The sequence below is a fragment of the Mustela nivalis genome (assembly GCF_964662115.1).
Source record: "Mustela nivalis genome assembly, chromosome: 7".
NCBI classification, from domain to species: domain Eukaryota; kingdom Metazoa; phylum Chordata; class Mammalia; order Carnivora; family Mustelidae; genus Mustela; species Mustela nivalis.
This window is the reverse complement of record NC_139026.1, coordinates 52,687,085-52,712,519: the sequence shown is the minus strand read 5'-3', so window position 1 is coordinate 52,712,519 and position 25,435 is coordinate 52,687,085. Positions and strand designations below refer to the sequence as shown.

The following is a 25,435-nucleotide window of genomic DNA, read 5'->3' as shown; positions in this document are numbered from 1 at the left end:
GCAAATTCTGTCCTAACACTCTTCCTGCATTTCTCAAATGTACACATTTAAAAACTAGCATATGTTTGCATTTATTATACTAAATAAATGGACTTGTGTCCTCTGTGTTTAATTTTTTAAGTGAGTTGAAGTTCTTATATTTCATTTCCTATAAACTATAATTACTTCTATTCACACATACCAGTTTGCAATAATTTTTTTAAATTCATGTATGACCTTTAAGTTTTTCTCTTCGTGGATCTAAGATTTTAAAGTAGGTTTCCCATTGGCGATTTCATATTTAATTGACAAATATTACTGTAATAATCTATCTGCTCCAAGTCTCATTGTAGGTTCTAGGTCAAAAACAAAAACAAACAAATAATAAACCTGGAAAATGTCATTTATTAGCTCATGTATACCTAATACTGATCTTTATTGAAAAAAACAAAACAAAAAAGAGTTGGCAGATAATGATCACCGAGGCTAAGGGAAGCAGGGAAGCTCTGAACAAATAGGAAGCTGTGCTAAGGAAACAATAAAATGTTACAAACAATCTCAAAAACAGAACAAGTACTTATTTATCATCCATCATGCATCAGGCACCATGTCTCTCCCATACAGTAATGAGGATCATGTCCTTCCAGAGCTTAAAGTAGGTTAATAAATACAAATAATTAAACAATGGTCCAATAATAGGATATTAAATGTTAAGATATGTACAGGAAACTATGAGAATATACATCAAATGCATATAATTTAGTCTGGAGTGGAGAATGGTTAAGGAAATATTTTCCACCAAATGCATTTAACTAGCCTTCTCAAACATAAGCAAGAGGAGAAAGGAAAGGGAAGCATATCAAGCCAAGCCAAACATATGATTAGATATGAGGCAAGAGAAAGCACGACACATTTGAGAAAATGAATAAAGTTTAGGTTATCTGCTTCATTACAATCACGGTGGTGTGGGGGGAGAGTGAAGAGGAACCAAGACACAAAGGGTCTGGTCAGAGATGGTCAAAGATTTAAGCAAGGAAAAACCCCTACACAGAAATACATAGTGAGTAATGTGGCCTGATATCAGATTTAGACAATCTCTGTGGTCATGATATGGAGAATGAACTTTGGCAGGGAAAGCTAGAAACAGACAAACAAGTGTTGAGGGAATCCAGAACCACAGGACCAGTCTGTAGATACGTAGATGAATTCAGAAATAATTATGTGGTAAAATTGACAGGTTGAAATGAGAGTTTGAATATCATGGGTGAAAAGAAAGAAGTCATGGTTGACTCCAAGGACTCTGGTTGGACTAATGGGCACGTTGCTGTCATTCGCTAAGCTAATGAGTTTCATTTTAACATGTGAAGGCTAAGGGGCTTTGAGGTGTCCAGTTAGAGATGTCCAGTGGCTAAAACCTATAATAAGTTCTGGGTTAGAAATATGGGTTTGGAAGTTACCAATAAATTTATGACAATAGAACTTCCAGTGTGGGTGAGTTTAGCCAAGAATTGTGTATGATTGAGAATTCACCCAAAACTCTGAGGAATGTCAGTACTGAAGAGATCAGAAGAAAGAAGAGATCCTCCAGAAAAAACTGAGGAGCAACAGCAGGCAACGTAGATACAGGTTCAACAGAGCATTGTGTCATAGATGCTGAGGTTAGAGAATATTTCTAGAAGAAAGAACAAGTCAATAATGAGCAACACTGCTGAGAGTTAAAATGAAAGCTAGAACATCTTCATTGTGTTTCGCCAGAGGAAAGGCATTTATGACGTTGCGAGAACAGTGGAATAGGAAAAGCAGAAACCAGATTTTAGAAGAACCTGGAGTGGGAGGTGAAAAGAGGAAAGTACAAGTAGAAACAATTTCTCGGAGTTTGACTTAAAAGAGGTGGGAGAAACTGGGCAGAAACTGGAAGCCACATGTGGTTCAGGGAAAATGTTCTTGTGCTCTTGCATGTTTTGTTGCTGAAAGAAAAGGAGACAGAAGAAAAGAGGGACCAGAATGGAGATGATAGAGGAGGGACTGTCCTAGAAAAAAATGAAAAGAGGCAATCCCAAATGTAGCACTTAGAAATTTTATTTAGACAGACAGAGGGATACCCCTTTGTTGGAAATAGGGAGTGAGGAAAAAGAAATAAGATGCAGACAATTGTGTAGACTCAGTAGTAGAAAGTCAATGAATAATGTATCATCTATCTGATGGCTTCTTTTTTTTTTTTTTTAAAAAAAAAAAAGCTCCTTTGCTAATGGTGAATGAGAAGTGTAGGAAATTTTTTTAAATTAATTAATTAGTTAATTTACTTTTTAGAGTGGGAGAAAGGGCAGAGGAAGAGGGAAAAAGAAAGAATCCCAAGCTGACTCCTCCCTCCACCAGCACAGAGTTCAATGCCATGACCCGGAGATAATCACCCGAGCCCAAATCAAGAGCCCAAGCTTAACAGACTGAGCTGCCCAGGTGCCCTGGGGACAGAATTATTGAGTAGACAAAGGGACAGCTGTGTCTAAAATAGCCACAATAATGCACAGGAGATAGCTGTGGAAATATAGCACCAGTTACCAGGTAGAGCTAGGGCGATGAGTTGAGGCTGATTGCCTGAATTGAGAGTGACACAAATCAACACCATTATCATCATTATCACCATATTTGTTGTAAAAGTAATGTGTTTCAACAAAATACATAAATTAAAAAGTCCTTTTGAATGGTTTTTACAGGAAGGATAAACTGGGATCAGTTTTAGAGGTCAGTGTCTGCAGAAAGCGCGCGTTGACAAATCCAGAAACTCTGATTGCAACACTTTTCGGAAAACACACCGTTCTTTGTTATCACAGCACAGGCATTATCTTCAGGCTGGCCCAGGACTTGAAATCTGTGGAAAAGGCAACAAACATTCTGTTCTCATTCAGCTGAAAACATAACTGTGTGTGTTTTGTATGTTTTCTCTCAGACAAGGAACAGCTGTTAAAAAATGACTTCTTTAATAAAGGTAGTTGCTCCAAATAGTTTCTTAAACAAAAATGGTCATTTTTAAATGGAAAGGCTGTATGGAATTAAAATAAAAATGTGAATAAGAGGCACTGGTTTCCCAGTTCCATGTGATCATACAAAAAAATAAAGATCTTAGAAGACTGTTATCTGGTATGGTCTAAAAGTATGTGTTCCCCCCAAAATTCATATGTTAAAAATTATAACCCATTAAAGTGATGAATTAGGAAGTGGGGCCTTTGGGAGGCACTTAAATCATGAGGTGGATAATATTTAAAAGACTCCAGAGAGAGATCCCTAACCCCTTCCACTATGTCCTCACTTGGCTACAAACCAGGAAGAGGGCCCTACCAACATGACCATGCTGATGCCTTGATCTTGGAGACTCATTTTCCAGAAGAGTAAGAAATAAACTTCTGTTGATTGTAAGCTACCCAATCTGTGGTATTTTGTCATAATAGCCCACATGGATTAAGACAGAGGACAGTCCTGCCCTTTTAGGAGAAAAATTCATTTTATTACTCCAAAGATTCTCGATTCAATTTTTTGAATATCTGCAACAATGGAATGATACCAACTTTATAACAGACAATATCATATTTATCATTCTAAGATTTATAAATATCAACACATCTAAAAATATGTATGTTTTTCAAAAAGTATTAAATCAATTTTCCGTAGAAAATTAAACTATTACCCTTTTCATTTTCCTGACCCACATCCCAAGTGTCACACCTTTTAAAAATATTCCTTCATTGTTTGCCTATAAGAAGCCTCCTTACTTCTATAAGAGATCCTAAGAATGAATGGTGTATCTACACTGTACATGTTAAATGTGGCAACAGTAACCCCAGACAGTAAGAAGGAAGGAGTTAAAGTCTTCCTCACTTTTAAATGTTTTAAACTCATATAGACACCTCAGCAAGGGAATTTCCACACATTTGTGTATATGTGGGTATATCCAAATACTTTACCCTGTACACAAAAGAAGAAAAACTCCCCTAAGTTCTGTTTTTCCATATTTTTTGTTTATTTTTCCAAATTTTAGGCCAACTTCTCTTGTCTTAAACAAATAAGCCACAAGGCACATTAAAAAATCAGAAAAAAAACCCTCAATTTTAAAAACCAAACTGGCAAATTAAAAATTCTAAGCAAGTTTTCAAGTGGGTGGATCGCATCACTTTAAAAATACGGTGATACATTTCTATTAAAAATAATCAAAGCTGTGATGCCTGGGTGTGGCTCAATTGGTTAAGCATCCGCCTTCAGCTCAGGTCATGATCCCAGGGTCCTGGGATCGAGTACTGCATTGGGCCCTCTGCTCATTGAGAAGTCTGCTTCTCCCTCTCCTTCTGCCTGTCCCTCCCCCTACTAGTGCTCGCTCTCTCTCTCTCTACCTATCTATCTCTCCTTCTTCCAAATAAATAAATAAATTAAATCTTAAAAAAAGAAGAATTAATGTTAAGTATGGTAAGTTTTAAAATTAATTTAGTGTTTGATATACAGAGTATGATGGCATGGGTGGGTATGGAGTTTAAATTTCAACAAGAAATATTTTAAGTAGTCTCTGGATAAAAATATTCATTTGTAAAGTGACTTTCTCTGTTTCAGAGCATTTTTCCCCCTACCCTCACCCAGTCTATCACTCCAAAGCATCTATAGTCTTCCTAAAACCCCTTAACTTCACATCTCTTTGAGAGACACAACAAAATTCCACATTTTCAAGAAGTGTAATTAACTTTTGATAATTCCTGGAACCTGGATGCCTAGAGTAGAAAGTTTCACCCTGGACCCCCAGGAGCTTCTGCCTGTGTTTTGGGAATTAATGCCTAACCTCCAAAGATTTTAGCACTCTCTATCCATGGAATTCAAACAGAAATGAATGAAGTACATAAAAATAGATACACATAATGCCGACTGGGTGACACTATTTAAAAAGAATCAAATGATATTTGTATTATGTACAAAATATTCCATAATATTTCCCAATAATTGAAGTTTTCCTACTAATCAAAATAAGGATTGTTTGGTAAACTTTTAAGAAATACTTCAAAGAAATGAAACTTGGAGAATTTTCATTACCTACAATTTTCCATTTCTACCTCTAGTATTATAGATAAATTCAAAGCCAAAATAAAATAAATTCTCTTAGCAGACTTCATTTCTCTAAGGCAAATTTCCTAATCATTCACACATTAACAAAGGTCAAAGTCTGCAGTCTATGGAACCATTTGGCTATCTGGGGTTTTAGTCAATCCTCAAGAGAAACGGCTGCTAAGAGACTCAAATGTTAAATACTCACAACTGTAGATTCAGTGGGGTGCCACCCAGCCAGGTCCATGTCTTTTGTGGGTGTGTGATGTTCAACCCAATCCAAAAATAGATTCCATCTTGTATATTATTCTGTATGAAATCCTATGAGAAGACGGAGTTAAACCCTATTAAAATAGCCTCTTCTGACTTTTGTCCAAACTTAAGTCTTGATATTTATCTCCTTATTCAGGAAAATCTTAAGAAGCCTTAAGAAGTTTCTATATATTTAGGGAAGGAAACCGATATAGGAAGGATTTCACAACACATGACTCATATATTATGTGCAGGCATGTGGTGCTTAATGGAATTCATGGAGATGGTGGTTGAACAGCAACTGCTGAGGGGGCTCAAAGAGGATGTGAAGGCAAACCTAGGAAAGAATAGGTCGGCTTAAAGGAGCAAGAACTATTCCCAGCGTGCTGTTGCCAATGTGCAGTCTTGGGGAAACTTGGTACCTACGGTATCCTACCCATGAGCAAAACTAAAGAGCCCATCTTCCCTACCCAAGGTACTCAGAATATTGCCAGATACTGAAAATGTGCAAAGAGAATCTTTCTTTCCAAGAAGTCCTACGGAAGGATGGCATTGATATCCCAGCTTTGTCATTCATATGCTGAGTGAAACAGGCAAGTTTTACAACCTGCCAAGTTCTGAAGAGTCCTCTGGAAATAGGGGAAATCCTGCTTATCTCAAAGTTATTGTGAGCACTAAGTTTAACATTCATAGCATGCCTACGACAGTGCCTGGCATCTGCTAGGAATTCAATAAATGGCCATAATTAAGAGCAGTATAATTCTTTTATTATAAAACCTACTTTGGGGGCACCTGGGTGGCTCAGTCCCTTAACCTTCTGCCTTCAGCTCAGATCATGAGCCCAGGTTCCTGAGACTGAGCACTGCATGGGCTCTCTGCTCAGTGGGGAGTCCACTTCTCCTTCTCCCTCTGCCGCTTTCCCTGCTCAGGCCCGCTCTCGCGCTCTCTCTCATTCCCCTGCTCTAGTTCACTCTCAAATAAATAAGAAATAAATCTTTTTAAAAACCTACTTATTTCTTCCAGCTTTAGAAGGGCTAATTTTCATAGCAAATTAGCTCTTACCAGTTCAGCCTTGTCTTGGATCATCAAGAGATGTGATTTCATTATTAAACAGGATTTTTGGCTATCGGTCCATGATTTAAAGTTTTTAAAAAAATTATAGCATTTCCCTTTTTTCTGCAGCCAGTTAGTAGGACATAAGTTTAGCTTTGGTTTTGCTGAAATGCAAAAATAGGAAGAAATAGGAGAAAAGCAAGGTTTGAACATCAAAAAATTGTTTGCACTAATCTTGTAAATTTTTCCCTTAAAAGTAAAGATTTGTCCCACTTCTAAGAAAAGCACTCCCTTTCCACTGATGAATAGTCTTTAGAAGAAATAAATGCCAGAAGTATTCATAATTACTGAGTAATTACCACATGTCAAACAATTTCCTGTCATGCTCACAGATATGTGAAATATTTTTCCTTAAAAGAAATGTATAAGATATATATAATTATTAATTTTGTATTCCTCATTTTGTAAATAAAGATACTAAAGTTAAGGTGAAGTAAACTTAAGTATAAAGGGGAAGACAAAGGTTAAGGTTAAGTAATTTACTCAAGGTTATAATTAATACTACCAATATAGTAAGTGGTAAGACATAAGAAAACTTAAACTAAAAAGGAGATTTCAAAAGGCATCAGGAGAAAACTGCTGTGGAAAAAATAATACATATATATCCTTTTCATAGTCCCTTGTTGGTACAAAAAATATATGTATTTTATAGTATGTTTTATTAGTAACTTTGTAAAGCAAACTGTTCACCATCACCCCAATAACCTGCCATGTATCTCTGAAAAGGAAAAACTTGAAATAGGTATTAAAATAAACATATCTACAAAAATAGGTACACACAGGTTTCAAGTGAACTAATAATTTCTTATATTTTAAGCTGAGTGATAGGTACATAAGTATTAATTGCATTCTATTTAAACTTTTGGGGCTCCTGAGTGGCTCCGTGGATTAAAGCCTTTGCCTTCGGCTCAGGTCATGATCCCGGGGTCCTGGGATCGAGCCCCGCATCGGGCTCTCTGCTCCGTGGGAAGCCAGTTTCCTCCTCTCTCTTCCTGCCTCTCTGCCTACTTGTGATCTCCGTCAAATAAATAAATATTTGAACTTTTGTATATCTTAAGTAATGCATATTTTAAGATGCCCACAAATTTGTGTGCAAACTTGTCTGATATATTAAATAAAATGAAATGAAAATGTAAATTATAAAATACTCTGTACAAAAGTGAGTTATCACTGGTAAAGGTTTTTGAGGGATGGAGGAGGAATCATATTACTTGTAGAAAATTTCATATACTAAGTTTCTGTTTTGAATCAGCAAACTACCCTGATATTTGCAACACTCTTCCCAGAGCATTTTATTTTATAAGTCATAACAACATGGGCATTGAAATATTAATGAACTAGATTTAACTACACTGGTTAGGAAAAATACTTCAAAACACACTTCAGACTAAAGCTAGGGACAAATTTTTATTTTACTGAAATTCGGTATTGTAAATTATTGACAGAAATAAATGACTTTAAGGTCTTGTGCTTATTTAGATGTTTATTGTGACATGACCTTTGCTGTGGTAGCATTTGTTCTCTAAAACAAAACATGAATCATTTACTTCACTCTTCTATTTTTTTGCCTGAAATTCACATACTACAGCAATAAAAAAAAAACGCAGGCTCTTGTCAGTGTGGTAAAGTGGAAAGAAATCCACCCATTGGAAAGTACAGTTATTTAGAAAGTGGGAGACTATTATTGATATGCCAAAGACAATGAGATGAAAACAGCAAATAATTTTTTAATGCTTTAGTTCTGGGACCTTCATGGTAGAAAGGCTTCCAAGTGGTCTCGAGGAACCCAGAAGAGTAATGTATGGGGAGCAGTATAGAAATGTCTATAATGAAGAAGCAATGAGTTGACCTATTACAGAGATGTGATATAAAGACTTAAGTCTTAAGGGAAAAGTGCCAACATAAGCATGCACATTGGTTATATTTTTCATGCTATTTTCTATCACTCCCTATGACCATCAATATTTAATTAGAATGCATTTATTAATTATCCAAACTTACCCTAAGATCTAAACATATCTTTTGGCATAATTCATGGTATTTTGACCATGCAAAAGTTTATAGTTTGGGGTCATTTTTGACTTGGAAAATAGCTGTAACTTGGGAAAAAAAAAAGTTAATTTTCTTATTCTACAATAAACATTGATAAGTAAGAAAAAAACACTAATTTTTATAAAAGGACAAAGTGAGAACCAGTTTACAAAGTTTTTACTTTAAAGCATACAAATATCCAATGTATGTGATTTTATTTTTAATTTCCTATTATATGAGAAATGTAACTAAAACCAACTATGTGTAGTTTTACCAGATGATATCAGCATTATAGTCTGAACTCTGTGTGTGTGTGTCTGTGTTTGTGTATTTATGTGTGTGTTCAGAGAGTATGAAGTCACAACAGAGATAAATATGCAAAAGAAATGGATTGGATCAGTAATGAACAAAGAATTGAGGATGAGAGACTATGTTGCATTTTATTACCATATTGAGGTTTGTTTTGCTTTAGCCTGGAGCACAAAGTGGAGAGTTGCATTGTGAGAAATGAGACTGCTATTGTAAGAAATAAAGTCTCAGAGGGAGACAATGTTAAAATGCTTAGACTTACAGTCCTGAGATTTATAGCCCTTAGACTACAGAAATTCACTGGAGAGTTTGAAGCCCAAGAGTGCCGAAGGAGAGCAAAATATACCACCCCGAAATATCCCTCCCTGGCATGAGGTTTATGCTGAGATGGTTGTTTTTAAGAAAATGCAGACACAGAAGTTCTAAAAACCTAGTAGAAATTATCATTTTGTAATAGACAGTTACAGTTACAAGGGAAATCTCCATTTGTAGATGGAGATTTCACTCATAACAAGAAGAGGATGACCAAAATCTCTAGAAAACTTACCGAAGGAGAAGGCATGGATTTAAATTTTTACAACAACCACACCCTGTGCTTTGCCTGAAAACCTCCTATAACTGGTGAAGGTATTAGGAGTTAATGACTTTCTATATTTTGTATATGCCTAATATAATCAACAGGTTCAGGAAGAAACTTCCTCTGAGCTTCCCTATCTGACTAAAGATAGAATCTTCTGAAATAAGAGGTTGTCATAAATTCCTCTTTGGAGTGGTTTACTCCCAGAAAGAAAAAAAAAGAAAAAAGAAAAAAGATGACTAAGAACTCTACCATAAATCCCCTTTCTGGAGGAATTTTGTGACTACAAAGAAGGAAAGACTACTCACACCTATGTATACAGACACTATTATTCACTTTATTATCTACACTTTGTTCTCCTGAAGAGGCCATTTTTCTTTCCTAAAGAAATATATTTGTTTTTTCCAGAGAGGCCACTTCTTCCCATTGACTTTCTCCTTCTAAGCTAGGTGTATAAACCTTTCACTGAACCCTGGTAGAGCAAGCTACTTGTTTTGTTTGCAAATAAATCTTTTTTCCTATTACTTGGTCTTTTGACAGGTTAATTCACAGGCACCCTGGTACCAAACTTAAGAGGGTAGAGGAAAATTTTTCCTCCCCTACAATACAATGAAATATAACCACTTACTTGTGAAGTTTGTATTGTTCTGCTGTTTCCTGGGAGAAATATTTATACAATCGCAATCTTTGGTTCCATTCTCGCTACTTAGGCGACTTACTATTAAGTGAAGGAAAGTAGTAACACTAATTAGATTTCTACAAATATAAGCTTGTGCCTTTTAATTATCTGTTAAAACAAAACTACAAATGAATGCACACACTGGTGGCTGATGAATCTGTCTATAGGATTTCAACCCTATAATTTAACAAAACATGAATAAACTTAGAAACTCGGTAGATACCTACTTATGAAAAAGTAAGTAGAAAAAAAACAATAAAAAATCATCTAAGCAAAATTTAAAATATTTTGAAATTTGTGTCTGTTTGGCATGATCTTGAACAGGTTATGTAGATTTTCTGTTTCTCAGTTCACTCACATATAAAAGGGGAAAATGCTTAACGAACTTAGAGTTGACTCCAGACTAAAAAGTAATGTATGTAAAATGCTTATCTCAATTTCTAACACATAGAAGGTCACAAGAGGGACACCTGGGTGGCTCCATCAGTTAAGTGTCTGACTGTTGATTTCCGTTCAGGTCATGATCTCAGGGTTGTGAGATCAAGCCCCATATAGAGCTCTGTCCTGAGTGTGGAACCTGCTTAAAATTCTCTCTCTTCCTCTCCCTTTTTCTTTTGAAAAAAGAAAAAAAGAAGGTCACAACAAACAGAAACAATAACATATAATTACCCATAACTCTTCTTGAAGTAGAGCTCATTTTATGAATAATTCAAGTTAAATTGGCCTTAAATTTTCAAACAACCAATCGATTTTGTCAAAACTTCAAAATATCAAATTACTTCCAAAGTCCAAAAATTTTATTTAAGGGCCAAATAATCAACTTCCATAAAAGTAAGTGCTTTTACCAAAATATAAAACTTCACTTCATAGAATTGTGACTGCCAAACCCACACGATTTATGAATTAATTAAAATTATAAGCTGAATAGGCTTCTAAATTTCTAAGTTTGTTGTCTCCTCTGTATAAGGGGAAAAAGTATTCATATAAAAAACTACTTACTACAAATTATCAACTGTGTCATTTATTACTAATGTAGTTAAGTAATAATGAAAGAATATGTTAGGTAAGTATGAAAGATGATTCTGGAAAAGTTCGAGAAATAAAGGTAAACTTCTCTAGTTGAACATACAGCTCTCAATTTACTCACCCCAAGTAGTTAGTCCTATGACTGTGGCAATGAGTATAACCAGCACAGTACAGCTTAGTCTCAGAGCAGTGCGATGCCACTTGGGACATTTAGGGTAATCTGTAATAAATAATTTTTCCTTCTGAAACATTTAGTCATTTAAAACAAACTTGAAATACATCATAGAAATGTAAAACTTTCTTAAGTAGGGGAAGAAACATACAATCTCTGTTTAAATTACCTTGAGATGAACACATACTTAATTATCTTTAAAGAATTGGATTTATTGATGCTATGAGGTTAATATGTTTTATTTCCTATTTATTAAATATCCTTCGTATGTAACACTTCCATTCAAAAACTACAATTTGCAAACAATGAAATTGGTGGATTATTAGTTGATCAGCTGGTTATTCAAACAATTGCCACTGAAATTTGTCAACTACCTTCATTTAGGTCTTTTCTGAATGACACAGATATTATTCAATGGGAATAAAACCTGGGAAGGAAAATATAAGTAATGCCAAAATAATTGAATAATAGTAAAAATGAGTGCCAAAAAGAGAAACATAAGCAAGAGTGAGTATTGCAGCCATCTTCTCAAACCTTATTTGAAATAGGAGTTATATTTATATCAATTCATGAAACAAATCTCAGATGCTAACCTTTATAACTACACACTTTGCTTTAATAAAATAGCATTATAACACTTTCAAAATCTTCAACCCAGGTCAAATCAAATCTGACCCATTACATTCAATTTAACAAGATCTATATAAACATCATTTAAAAGTAAAATAAAACATTTTCTGATTAACAGATTCTAGTTGAAGTTCTTAAAAGTTCTCATTAAAAGTCTAGGATTAAAAGACCCACAGAAAATTCTAACTGTATTACAATCTGTGGTCTAATGGAGGGTTATGAGTCCTTACCTTTGTGTGCCCACTTGTGTTGGCAATGATAGGAATGCTTTCTTGGCTTCTGCATCATTGATCTCTCTGTGTTCTGTGTCTGTCCAAACATCCTGTAAATAGAATAATCCATATTTGAATGAGATGGAAAGAGAGACATTACCTGATCAAAAGCAGAGTCAGTCTCTACAAACTGTGGCATTGAAATAAACCCAATGCTGAAAACCACAAAGGATGTGATTCATGAGTGAGTTGAGTTTCATCTTTTTTAAATAATCTATTCCTTTTAGGATAGTTTTAGACTGGAAGAAAAACTGTGAAAGTAGTAGAGAAAGTTCCCATATACATCATACCGAATTTCTCCTACCATTTCCATGTTACATTGGTATGGTATGTCAAAATTAATGAATCAATATTCATGCATAACTATTAATTAAAGTCCTTAATTAATTCATTTCTCAACTAACACCTTTTCTTAGTTTTTCCTGAATACATTTTTCTATTCAAGGACCACATTCAGGATACCACAGTACCTTTATTCTTCACGTCTTTTCGGATAATCTTGGCTGACACTATCTCACTCTTTCCTTGTTTTTTTTTTTTTTGTTGTTGTTGTTGTTGTTTTGTTTTTTGGGTTTTTTTTTTTGATGTTTGGTTTTGGTTTTTTTTACAGTTTCAAGAAAAGTGGGTCAGATAGCTTGTAGAATATTCTCAAATCAGGGTAGTCTGATATTTTTCTCATCATTACACTTAGGGTAAAGTTTTTTGGAGGAAGATCACAGAGAAGAATTGACATTCTTATCACAATTTATAAAGAGTGCATACTACCTGGGCGCCTGGGTGGCTCAGTGGGTTGAGCCTCTGCTTTTGGCTCAGGTCATGATCTCAGGGTCCTGGGATCGAGCCCCGCATCGGGCTCTCTGCTCAGTGGGGATCCTGCTTCCCTCTCTCTCTCTCTGCCTCTCAGCCTACTTGTGATCTCTCTGTCAAATAAATAAATAATGAAAAAAATTTTTTTAAATAAAATAATTTAAAAAAGAGTGCATACTACCAACATTCCTTATCACTGCTGTTAATTTTGATCACTTGACTGTAGTAGTGTTTGTGGTTTATGTACTATAATGTTACTCTTTTTTCCTCCATTTCCAAACTGTACCCTTTGAAAGGAAGTTAATATGTACAGCCCACATTTAAGAAGTGGAGAGTTAGGGGTGCCTGGGTGGCTCAGTTGTCAAATGTCTGCCTTTCGCTCAGGTCATGATGCCAACATCCTGAGATCGGATCGACCCCGCTCAGTAGAAAGCCTGCTTCTCCCTCTGCCACTCCCCCTACTTGTGTTCCCTCTCTCGCTGTGTCTCTCTGTCAAATAAATAAATGAAATCTTAAAAAAAAAAAAAGAAGTAGAGAGTTATACCATTTCTCTTTCACAACAGAGTTTCTACATGAATTATTTAGAAATCTTCTACAGGTGATTTTTGTCTAATCTCCCATTTATTTCTTTATCAAGCGTTTATATCAGTAAAACTGATTCATATTTATTTGATATTTTCTGTTATAATCCAATACTACTTTATTTATTTTGTTATTCCCATTGCCCCAGCTTTGGCCATCAGAACTGCTTCAGTTGGTTCCATGAGTTCACACTGATGTCTCCAACTTTAATAAATTATAACATGGATCATGTTAACCCTTACCCTTGCATTTCTATTACCTCCTGTTCCAGTAATGAGAAACATGGCTACCACCATCACCATTCATTTACTTAATTATTCAATTCCAGTATATATATTTTGTGGTTTTAGGATTTTTATTCCATACCCTGTGGGAAATTACCATTGACAGTGCTATCTACAGTTCCTTTTGTTACTAGTCTTAAAAGCTAAGATGACACATTTCTAAGATTACACAGACTTTATCTCCACACCCTTCAATGAGGCTGCTTCATACCTCTGCAATACAGTCAGAGTCTTTTAGCAGTTTTTGCATTTCATGCTGAAGTACCATAGCCTCCAAAATTATTTTTTTTAATTTGCATACCTCAAGGTTCACTCTTTCTGCCATAAAGTTCTGTGGGTTTTGACTTAAACATAATGTCAGGAATCCACCATTATAATATCATACAGAATAAGTTCACTGTCCTAAAATTTAAATCCCTTGTACTCCACTGAAATAGAAAAGACTTGGGAGTAAAAGATTAAGGAGACATAATTGGAAAAAGAATGATCTGATTCTGGACATAAGTTTGAGATGCCTATTAGATATCTAGAGGGAAATGTCATATAGGCAGACAAATATTTGTACCAGGAAGTCAGGAAAAAGAACTGTTCATGAAGCAGAATGAGCTCTAAAAAGTGCTTAAAGGGGGCTGAGTCCTGTCCCTTGAGGAACTTTGACAGCTGGAACTAAAACAAAGGGACTGTGGGATGCGTGGGTGGCTCAGTGGGTTAAGCCTCTGCCTTCAGCTCGGGTCATGATCTTGGGGTCCTGCGATCGAGCCCCACATGGGGGTCCCTGCTCAGTGAGAGCCTGCTTCCCCCTCCTTCCACTGCCTCTGCCTGTCTCTCCACCTACTTGTGACCTGTATCTGTCAAATAAATAAATAAAATCTTAAAAAAAAAAAAATTGGAGGGATGGAAGCCAGTAGGTAAGATTGAGAAGGGTAAGCTATGGATGGAAGAAGAAATACAAAGACAAGTTCAGAAATCCACAGAAGAAATTTTGTATTGAATGAGAGGTGGTAAACTGTGTTAAATGCTGCACAAAGTTCAAGAAACACAAGTATAGCAAAATGGCCATTGAATCTGGCAAGATAGAATCATTAGTAACATTGATCAGAACTTATTTTATGAAGAGAAGAGAAAACATATTGAAAAGAGAACAGAAGGTGAAGTATTTGAGAGTGTGTACTTAGCCAAATCTTTTGACAAGTATACTCTGAGAGGAGTAATGAGATAGTAGCTAAAGGAATATGTCTGGTCATAGGAGTTTTTTAAAAAATATATAGTGAGTCAAGTCAAGAGTAAAATGGGTTCCAGAGGTACAAGTGGCTGGGTTTGCTTTTTATAAAAGCAAAGATACTATTTCTATTGTGACAGTAGGGAAAATAGTAGAGATAAAGGTTTTAAATGTATATTATTGATGGATAGAACAAGGATGATCCTGTGTTTGCATTCTAGACACATTTGGTGCAATCTGCCAAGGGCTGTGTACAGACCTATAAATTATTTTTCTGCATCAAAGAAAAGAAGTTGTGGAAGTACAACCACAGTCTCTTCCTTTGCTGGGCACTTATTTCCTCTCTGCAGTGGTTCTGGCATTTCCTCAGCATATTTTGAAGACTGTGGCTTACCTAAGACTTCATCATGTATGTTCTAGGCTTTTGTGATTTATTCGAAATTTTACAGAAAAGAATAATAAATTAGACCAGTATGCATCTAAGTGGATATGATGCAGCAAACTCACTAATTGGAAGCCAGGTATATTATGAAGACTTGCTGTGAAAGGGAGAAGATTTGGAACTAAAGAAGAAGGTGTTTTGTTGTTTATTGGACAGACACAAGAGACAGATAGAGAGAAAGGAGGAAACAGGCTCTCCATGAAGCAGAGAGCCTCATGTGGACTCGATCCCAGGACCCTGGGATCATGACCTGAGCCAAAGGCAGAGGCCTTAACCCACCGAGCCATCCAGGTGCCCCAGAAGAAGTTCTTTTAATAGTATGTTTACCTGAAGAGACTATCCTCCAAAAGGCTGGAGAAAAGTGGGGCAAAATAGAGAACAAATAGGCATTTTTAAAAAAAGGAGAAAAGTGATAAATGACATTAACAATGTTATGGCAATAGAACTTAAAGCAATTATTTTGAAATAATAAAAACAGCTATTTTATTATTTATATCACTTATTTAAATGATAGATATTATTTTTTAAATTTTTCTGAGTATTTGGACACCTTATTTCATTTAACCATTCAAACCACTCTATGACAGCTATTATCGCCAGTTCATAGATGAGGAAACTAAGAGGCAGAGAGAACAAGTTACTTAAAGTAGAACTGGATCAAGAATATGGTTCTTGGGGCACCTGGGTGACTCTGACATTAGGTATCTGCCTTTAGCTTAGGTAGTGATCCCAGGGTCCTAGGATCCAGCTCCACACTGGCTCCTTGCTCCACAGGAAGCCTTCTTCTCCCTCTCCCACTCCCACTGTTTAGGTTCCCTCTCTTGCTGTCTCTCTCTCTCTCTCTCTGACAAATAAATAAATAAAATCTAAAAAAAAAAAAAAAAAAAGAATGGATCTCTACAGTCTCTTAAACAAATAACTATAACATTTCTCAAAACAAGCAGACACACACACCACACACACACACACACACACACACACACACATTTTCCCAAAGACATCTATTCTATACCATCTCAAAGTCTTCAGTTTCTCTTGATCCTAGGAGAAATTTTTTTACCAGTGATTACTAATGTGTGAGTAATCACCTTTTTAATCACTTACTGTGCATACTGTACTACCATATTCCTAATTACTTGTTATTAAGGAAACATTTTGATGGGTAAAATAATCAAAATGAACACTAAGAACTTCAGGGTCTCCAAGATGAAGAGAGCAGAGCAAAGTGGTCTTTGGACAACCATTAAATAATTTAGTCCTGTGGAGGCTTGATCAAAAGATTCAAGAGGGAGAAATAAGTTATATAGAGAATGACTTTCTATAATTATCTAGAAAAGACACGAATCATAATGAAAAAATGGATAGGGGACACCTGGGTGGCTCAGTTGGTTAAGCAGCTGCCTTCGGCTCAGGTCATGATCCCAGCGTCCTGGGATCGAGTCCCACATTGGGCTCCTTGCTCGGCGGGGAGCCTGCTTCTCCCTCTGCCTCTGCCTGCCATTCTGTCTGCCTGTGCTCGCTCTCCCCTACCCCTCTGATAAATAAATAAAATCTTTTAAAAAAAAATGGATAGATTTACTGATAATCAAAAGTGAAACTTGTGTACATCCTAGCAAAAATGAAAGAAAAAGAGCCACAGAACTGCATGGACAATTAGGGAGCTAGAAGTTTCCTTCCCTATTCAATATCATTTGCCAAATAGTCAAATAACAAAGCATCATTTGATGGCACGCAGATAACTTATTCAATGGCCAGAGAATGTAGAAGGGGAACAGGTGCTCTAAGGGCTCCTTCTTCTGAGAGGTGGAGGAGCATAGATGACAGGGCTGCGGGGCAAAACAGCAGTGCTTAATGCTGGCCAGATTGCAGGAGGAGGACATGATTTCTAGGAAGGTAAGCCGCACTTTTTTCTTACTTATTTGGTCAAGGACTTCCTGTCACAATGCCTTTGAGGAGGAGATTTTGGTAAGTTAATGTAATATAATAAGGGAATATAATGAACTTTGGCCCACTTTGTCATCTTGGGACTGTCTGGTTCGATTTAGTTTCTTGTGGTCTGACATCAGTCTTATCTGAGCAGGAACACCTCTAGGGAATATACTAGAAAAACACCCACCTTTTAGAAAAATTCTCTCTGGAGCTCTTTGGGGCTCATCTAGTGACAGAAACATAACTTATTGTATATTAGTTGATTGATTACATATTCTCTTATACTTAAATTTCTTAACAGATCTATTGAGGAATAATTGACATAAAGTAAAACATACATGTTTAAAGAATACAAATTTATAAATCTGATATATATATGCATCTGAACATATCTATTATCTTCAGTTTACTCCTGCTCCTCTGTGATCTTCCCAAATCTCTCTGCCCCACCTCAGACATGAGGTTATGTCTTCCATCACTGTAGTTAGGTTTGAATTTTCTGGAATTTTATATAAATTGAACTACAAAGTATACACTTATTTTTCATAGACTTAGTTCATTCACTACAATTATTTTAAAACTGATTGGTGGTATTTTATATGTCAGATGTCATTGCTGTTTTATCACTGAATAGTATTGTCTTATCTGAATGTACCACAATTTCTTTAACCGATTCACTGATTATTGGACTTTGGCTTATTTCCAATTTTGGCTGCTGGAAATAAATTTGCTATGAATATTCATATACAAGTGTCTGTATGAATATATGTTTCATTATTCCTGAATAAAAACCTAAGCATGGAATGGTTCAGTTATATGAAATGCGTATGCTACCTTTTTAAAATAACTTTATGGAGATAGGATTTACATACCACAAAGTCCATCAGCTTAAAATGTTTTCTAGCATATTTACAGGGTTGTAAAGCCAAACATAAAACCTTGTAGCTATTAGCAATCACTCACACCCCTTCCACCTGAGTCCTTGCCTACCCAAAACCATAGGAAACTGCTAATCTACTTACTGTTACCACAGACTTGTTTATTCTAGATGTATTAATGTCACTGTCTTTTTAAGAAAGAGACAAACTGTTTTCCAAGGAGATTGTACCATTTTCTGTTCCCCCACCAACATCATATGAGTTCCAACAGCTGCATCATTTGCTGACACTTAATGTGGGCAACCTCTTTGACTTTGTACATGTCCTAGTCTCTAATTTTCCTTTTCATTTTCTTAATGACTAAAGATGAAAATGTTCTTTCATGTGCTTATTTACCATCCATATATCTTTTTTTGTGAAGTGCCATTCAACTCTTTTTTTTCAATTGTTTGTTTTACTATCATTGTGTTTTGAGTAATATATATAATAAATATAAATGTATATATTTATATATAATGGATGTAAAATATATTTTTTCTTCAGGTCCTTTATGAGAAATCTGATTTGAAAAAATGTTTTTCCTAGTCCATGGCCTGTCTTTTCATTTCTTTAAGAGCATCTTTCTAAGCCTGTTCTTAATTTTGATGAAGTCCAATTTATTTATATATTTTTTTCTTTTATGTAGCAGGCATTTGGGATTGTATCTTAAAAAATCTTCACTTATCTCAGGCTCAAAAGATTTTCCTCTGTTTTCTTCCAGAACTATTACAGTTTAAGGCTTTATATTAGATCTATGACTCTTTACAGATTAATTTAGAGATAATTAACTTTATTCTCAGGTTAATACTTGTATATTATGTGAATTACACACTGAAGTTTATTATTTTTGTATATTGATCTTATATCCTACAACCTGGCAAACTCATTTGTTGAAGGTAACAACTTTTTTCTATTTTCTCTGGTATTCTCTACAAATCACCTACAATACTGCCTTTCCAGTCTGGGTACCCTTTATTCCTTTTCTTTTTCTTGACCTACTGTAGTTCTTCTGTGTTCTATTTTATTGATTTTTCAGTTTCATCATAACCATTTCCTTTCTTTTGCTTACACTGGATTACACTTGTCTTTTTTTTTTTTCTAATTTTGAAAGATGAAAACTATAATCCTTAAGATCTTTCTTCATTTTAAACATGGTATTTAGAGCTATAAATTTTTCAGCAAGTACTGCTTTACTAGCATCTTATAAATTTTTATGTTTGTGCTCATTTACAAATAGTTTCTAATTTTTTTCTTGATTTCTTATTTTATCCTGAAATGCCTTTCCTCTTGGATAATTATTAAAAAATATTTGCTACCAGGAAGGTAGGGGTGGTTCTGCGTGTCTCAGTTGCTTAAGTGTCTGCCTTCATCTCAGTTTATGATCCCAGGATCCTGGGATTGAGCCCCACATTGGGCTCCCTGCTCAGTGGGGAGTCTGCTTCTGTTTCTACCCCTCCCTCCTGCTCTGCTTCTCGCTCACTATCTCTCTTTCTCAAATAAATAAATAAAAACCTTCAAAAAAAAATATTTGCTATGTATTTTTCCAGGATAATCCTAACTTACATCACACAACTAGAAAGAATGACTACTTTCAATTACTGGACTATACTAAGGAAATGCATAGAATGAGATCAGAAATATGCACACTTTTTTTTTTAACTTAAAATGTCCATTCAGATTCTTGATACATTTTGACACTATACTTTGGGGAAAAAACAAAAAGGTCGATATGTCTCAAGTCAGAAGTGAGCACCTGAACTCTTAATTTACATTGTTTTCAGCCAGCAAACAAGTGCAAATATTCTCAATTGTTTTCTCTAGTCATTACTACATATTCTGAATAATCTTATGAAAGATAATGGCATGATCATCTTTGAAATAATACTAATTCTGAATGAAGGAGTTGATTTCTGGAGTATTAGAGAAAGAAAGCACTAGTCAAAGAATCAAGCACAATTTCCGTGAAAAGGAAAGATAGCATCTCCTATTCACACGTAACCTGTGTTACCTGATCGTCAGAAAAAAGAAAAACTTAGTCACAAGCTGTACAGGATTTAGTCATAGCAACTGACCATATTTTGTAAAAATTTCCTTTGTTATTTTCATGTTGTTGAAAACTTAAGACACTTGAAAATAAATCTTAAGCTAAACCAAAACTAAAACATGTTTTTAGACTTGTGTCTCATAACTCCTATGGTAACAACCTGTTAACATAAACAATTTGAGTTGTTGACCCTGAAATGGCAATATAGATTGAAACAATGTAGAAATCATTACAGTGTTATAAAAGTACTTTTGTAACTAAAGAAATCATAGAATTTGAGTGTGGGAAAAGATAATGAAATGGATTACATTTGTTTGTTACTTTGGAACAGAAATCAATCATAAATATAAGCATTGCTCCAAATTTGTCTTCTTAGCTTTTAAAAAATGCAGATTACTAGTCCAGAACCCAGAAGATTCTAATCCAATAGACTTGGGACAGTACATAGGAAGGTAGATAGATAGATAGATAGATAGATAGATAGATGATAGATAGAAAATGATAGTTTGGTTTTTTTAAAGAATCAGAGACAAGAGAGAGCATGGAGGAGGGGGTTGCAGAAGGGAGGGAAAGTGACAGAATCCCAAACAGACTCTACACTCAGTGAGGAGCCCAATGCCAGGCTCAATCTCAGGACCCTGAGATCATGACTTGAGCTAAAATCAAGAGTCTGACTCTTAACCAACTGAGCCACTGAGGCTCCCCTAGGGATATATATGTCAAACAAACAAAAAAGTCTCCAGATTGTTGTGACACACATCATAGTATAGAGCCATTGATCTAAACTAATAGTTTATTTTTGAAAAATAAAAGAAAACAATGTGAAGGTGTTAACTGGTCACCCAAATAAGTGTGATAAAAGAAGATGGCACACAGTGTACCTGAGTCTGCCTCCAGCATTCTTCTTATCATACAATACTGCTCTATTAATTATGAGATATGTTATTACAAAAGGGACCCTTTTGCTTCAATAAATGTACTTTCACTAAAATGATATTGATAGCTTAAAAATAAGGAAAATTGAGCATGTTACTATTTTTATTACCCCGAATCTCAATCTTAACTAGGTAGATCATATGCCTGGTCATATTTTCCCTTGGTGCCCAAATCACAATATTGCAAGCTCTATCTCTTTTTTACAGAAGAGAGTCAGCATTCACAAGGTCACCCTTCCCAAATTTGATTCCGGGGAGATTTTTACCTTTTTTACACATATGCATTAAATGTTCATTTAATTTCACCCAGGATGGTTCTAGAAGGTAAAATTGAATTACAAGAAGTTGAGTAGCTTGCCCAGAGTCACACAGGAAATAAGCTGAAAGTCAAGGCTTTCCCACAGGCAGCCTGATTCCTACACTTACCTAATCCCACACTACCGTCTGGGGCCTAGGTGGTACTGGAGCTTTTGGCAAAACCACTCACCTCCTCAGCAAAGTGAAAGGAGCCCTCCCAACCCCTAGAGGTTGAGGTTCCACAGTCCCTAACCTCCCTGCTGGTTTTAAGATGCTGTTGTTGAGGCACTTCCCTCAGGAAAGCCCCGCGGAGCCCACGGTTTGAAGCTGTCTTGTCAAATATGACTGGAGAGAATGGAACCACCAAGATTAATCCCTGTGAACGCCAAGGAGCTGAGAGAACCAAGGCTAGTCGTGTAGTATCCTTTTTATCCACAGGATAAAAAGCACCCTGGGTTGGGGATGGAGGGGATGGGGGTACTTTTCTAGAAGATATCTCCTCTGAGTTGAGGAATTACAAAATGTCCCCCTTCTGGCCTGAGGTAGCACGCCCCCCCTCCCCCCCCCCCCACACACACCCATAACCGACCCAGATGCAAGACTTCTGGGTTTTCTTAACATTGACAATTCCTCTCTCTGTTTTCTCCCATTATAGATTGAAGCTTATTTTTTTAATCCAAAATTGTTTGCTTTAAAAGTATCTTGGCCACGGACAACGTTGTAGCTAGAGTATTGCTCCTTAGAGACGGAGATTCTTTGCAACTGCCAACAACATATGGACCGTGTAGCCATAAGGATTAAATGATATTGTGCACAGGGGAACACCAAGTTCCACCATGGTACCGCCAGGACCAGCAGTAGATTTGATTATATTCCCGGTTAAAAAAAAAAAAGAAAGAAAAGAAAAAGAAACAAAAGCAATGCTCTATCGTGTTTTCTTTCCGTTCCGTGATAAACTAGACGGTTCTGCAGAATCGTCACCCTCCACGGAAGAAACACCTTCGGTCTCCGCGGGAGGAAGTGGTGCACCCACAGTAGCGATTCTTCTTTTTGCAAGGGCGGCAGGGTGCAGGGGAGCAGGGGCGGGGATGTGGGCGGACTGGCTGCCCTACGGCATCGGGTGCCCAGGGTCCGACGCGCGCCGCCGGCCGGCCCTCCGGCGCGACCCGCGTGATTGCGGTGGCGCTGAGCAACCGGGACTGGAGGAGGAGAGGAAGTGAGCGGGGCTTGGGAGCTTTGCTCCGCAGGCGAGTTCCCCGGATCTGTGGGGCGCTGCGAGGCCCCCTGCTGGCCTTCAGCTATTTTCCCCGTCTGGAGCTGGGGGCCCAGATGCCCCGGCATCCCGACCATCCCTGAGAGCAGCTGGGGGATGGCCTGGCGAGACCATGGAGGCGCCTAGGAGTCCTGGAGGAAGATACCCGCTCTGGATTCCCCCTAAAGAAAGCCACAGGTGATCTGGACAGGGCCGGTTTGGCTGAAGGGGGTAAGAGAAAAAGCAAACAAACAGCCAAATGGGTTCAGGAGAGAACGAAAGGGATGTGAAGAGGGGCCTGTAGACATTCTTTTCAAAAGCTATGCACCAGAACAGCTGGGAACTGTAATCAATACAACGCAGTAGTGATTAAAGCTGTTTATTTAACCCAAAATGATCCTTAGCTTTTCTAGACCCTGGTTTATGTTAACTTATTTAGGAATTAAATCAGTTAGCTAAAAACCATTTGTTTTATTCCTAGTCTCAGAGGACAGAGGCAGGACTGGACCATGGAAGTTTCCATGTGGGTAGTAGGAACCGGAAAGGAGACCCCCGGAGGAATAGCGCTGAAAGGCAGTAGAAAACCACAGCTGTGTGTAGAAGAATGAAACTCTACCATTCTCTTAAATCATACACAAAGATGAACTTGAAATGGGTAAAAGACCTCAACCTGAGGCAGGAATCCATCAGAATCCTAGAGGAGACCATAGGCAGTAACCTCTTCAATAATGGCCACAGCAACTTTTTTCATGATATGTCTCCAAAGGCAAAGGAAACAAAAGCGAAAATGAACTTTTAGCAAGATCAAAAGCTTCTGCACAGCAAAGCAAATAGTCAACAAAACCAAGAGGCAACCCACGGAATGGGAGAAGATATTCACAAATGACACTATAGACAAAGGGCTGATATCTGAGGTCTATAAAGAACTCCTCAAACTCAACACCCACAAAACAGATAATCACATCAAAGTATGGGCTGAAGACATGAACAGACACTTCTCCAATGAAGACATACAAATGACTAACAGACACATAAAAAAATGTTCATCATCACTAGCCATCAGAACCACATTGAGATACCACTTACACCAGTTAGAATGCCCCAAATTAACAAGACAGTAAACAAGTGTTGGAGAGGATGTGGAGAAAGGGGAACTCTCTTACACTGTTGGTGGGAATGCAAGTTGGTGCAGCCTCTTTAGAAAACATTGTGGAGCTTCCTTAAGAAATTAAAAATAGAGCTTCCCTATGACCTTGCAATTGCATTACTGGGTATTTACCCCAAAGATACAGATGTAGTGAAAAGAAGGGCCATCTGTACCCCAATGATTATAGCAGCAATGGCCACAGTCACCAAACTGTGGAAGGAACCAAGATGCCCTTCAACGGACAAATGGATAAAGATATGGTCCATATATACTATGAGGTATTATGCCTCCATCAGAAAGGATGAATACCCAACTTTTGTATCAGCATGGTTGGACTGGGAGAGATTATGCTGAGTGAAATAAGTCAAGCAGAGAGAGTCAATTATCATATGGTTTCGCTTATTTGTGGAGCATAAGGAACAACATGGAGGACATGGGGAAATGGAGAAGAGAAATGAGTTGGGGAAATTTGAGGGGGAGACAAACTATGAGAGACTGTGGACTCTGAGAAACAAACAGGTTTTTGAAGGGGAGGAGGATGGGGGGGTTAGGTGAGCCTGGTGTAGGTATTAAGCAGGGCACATAGTGCATAGAGCACTGGGTGTGGTGCATAAACAATGAATTCTGGAACACTGAAAATAAATTTTAAAAAATAAATAAAATTAAAATTAAATATGCTTACAAATACAAAAAAAAAAAAAAAAGAAGGAAAAGAAAACCACAGAATGTTCTTCATGAGCTTTCCCAAGGCACACCATGCTGACAGTCTCTCATTACCTTATTTACATTTTGCCACCGCAGGCCTCTAGATCTCTACTCTGTCCATCGGAGAGGAAATCTTACCAGGAAACATACTAGTGGTGTTCACAGAAAAATGATGCCTGGCTGGCCAGCAGAATAATCTGTGAAGAAAGACATACTGCTGTAGTCATGACCCAGGATCCAAACAAAAAGGTGAGGACTTGAACAGTCCCTGGCAATGTCCATAGTTCTTAGCTGGCTAATTAGAAAAGGAATTTTTTCTGCAATTATATTTGTATGTTATTCCTTTGTGTGACATAACAACAAAAACAAAACAAAACAAATAAAAACCTGTTGTCAGAAGGGTGTTTTGAGTCATTCATTGAGCAATTACTGGTTGCTTCATATTTTCTTCCTGGGAAACATGACGGGTCCTTCTACCCACAGTACTTACACAAGAGGGTAAGCATGAGTCCACGTTGAAGAGGTAAAGCCTGAGATGAAATTGAAGTTTTAACTGGAAAACATACTTCAAGGTGGATTGGTGTGCAGGAAATGGAGGAGGGTTTTCTGAGTTGTGGAAGCTATGTTTCTGTCACCTCCCTCCTTGCTAGGGCAGACCTAAGTTGCTACTGTTCTATAACAATGAAAGAAAATCTGAGAATGTGAGTATAGAAGGGATTTTTCAGGGAGAGAGAAGTCAAGTGGCTTCCAAATAAA

The 25,435-nt window shown here is 36.8% G+C and overlaps 1 protein-coding gene and 1 long non-coding RNA gene across 8 annotated transcripts; one reads left to right on the top strand and one right to left on the bottom strand.

The window, feature by feature from the left end:
- Nucleotides 1-364: 364 nt before the first annotated feature.
- Nucleotides 365-24,890, bottom strand: LOC309868455 (killer cell lectin-like receptor subfamily F member 2). Of its 6 annotated transcripts, XM_082738335.1 has the most exons (8): nucleotides 24,752-24,876; nucleotides 12,885-13,039; nucleotides 12,078-12,169; nucleotides 11,167-11,265; nucleotides 9,969-10,058; nucleotides 6,373-6,527; nucleotides 5,267-5,379; nucleotides 365-2,848 (listed from the first exon to the last, which is right to left on the bottom strand). In XM_082738335.1, the coding sequence occupies exons 3-8, from the start codon at nucleotides 12,166-12,168 to the stop codon at nucleotides 2,716-2,718; spliced, it is 681 nt and encodes a 226-aa protein (XP_082594461.1). In that variant the 5' UTR covers nucleotide 12,169; nucleotides 12,885-13,039; nucleotides 24,752-24,876; the 3' UTR covers nucleotides 365-2,715. The 6 variants fall into 6 exon arrangements, with proteins under 6 accessions (XP_082594461.1, XP_082594459.1, XP_082594462.1 ...); XM_082738333.1 differs by lacking the exon at nucleotides 12,885-13,039 and having other exon boundaries at nucleotides 24,752-24,890; XM_082738336.1 differs by lacking the exon at nucleotides 9,969-10,058.
- On the top strand, nucleotides 22,734-25,078 carry LOC309868458. Of its 2 annotated transcripts, none has more exons than XR_014313704.1 (2): nucleotides 22,734-23,025; nucleotides 24,776-25,078. It is a non-coding gene; the product is annotated as an uncharacterized lncRNA (long non-coding RNA). The 2 variants fall into 2 exon arrangements; XR_014313705.1 differs by having other exon boundaries at nucleotides 22,798-23,025; nucleotides 23,315-25,078.
- Nucleotides 25,079-25,435: the final 357 nt, after the last annotated feature.

Coding starts and splice junctions, on each gene's coding strand:
- LOC309868455 (XM_082738332.1), bottom strand. CDS start 12,216: ATGTCTCTCTTTCCATCTCATTCAAATATGGATTATTCTATTTACAGG. Junction 6,528..9,968: donor GAACAATACAAACTTCACAA/GTAAGTGGTTAT, acceptor TTTGCATTTCAG/CAAAACCAAAGCTAAACTTA. Junction 2,849..5,266: donor ACCCCACTGAATCTACAGTT/GTGAGTATTTAA, acceptor CCTTTTCCACAG/ATTTCAAGTCCTGGGCCAGC.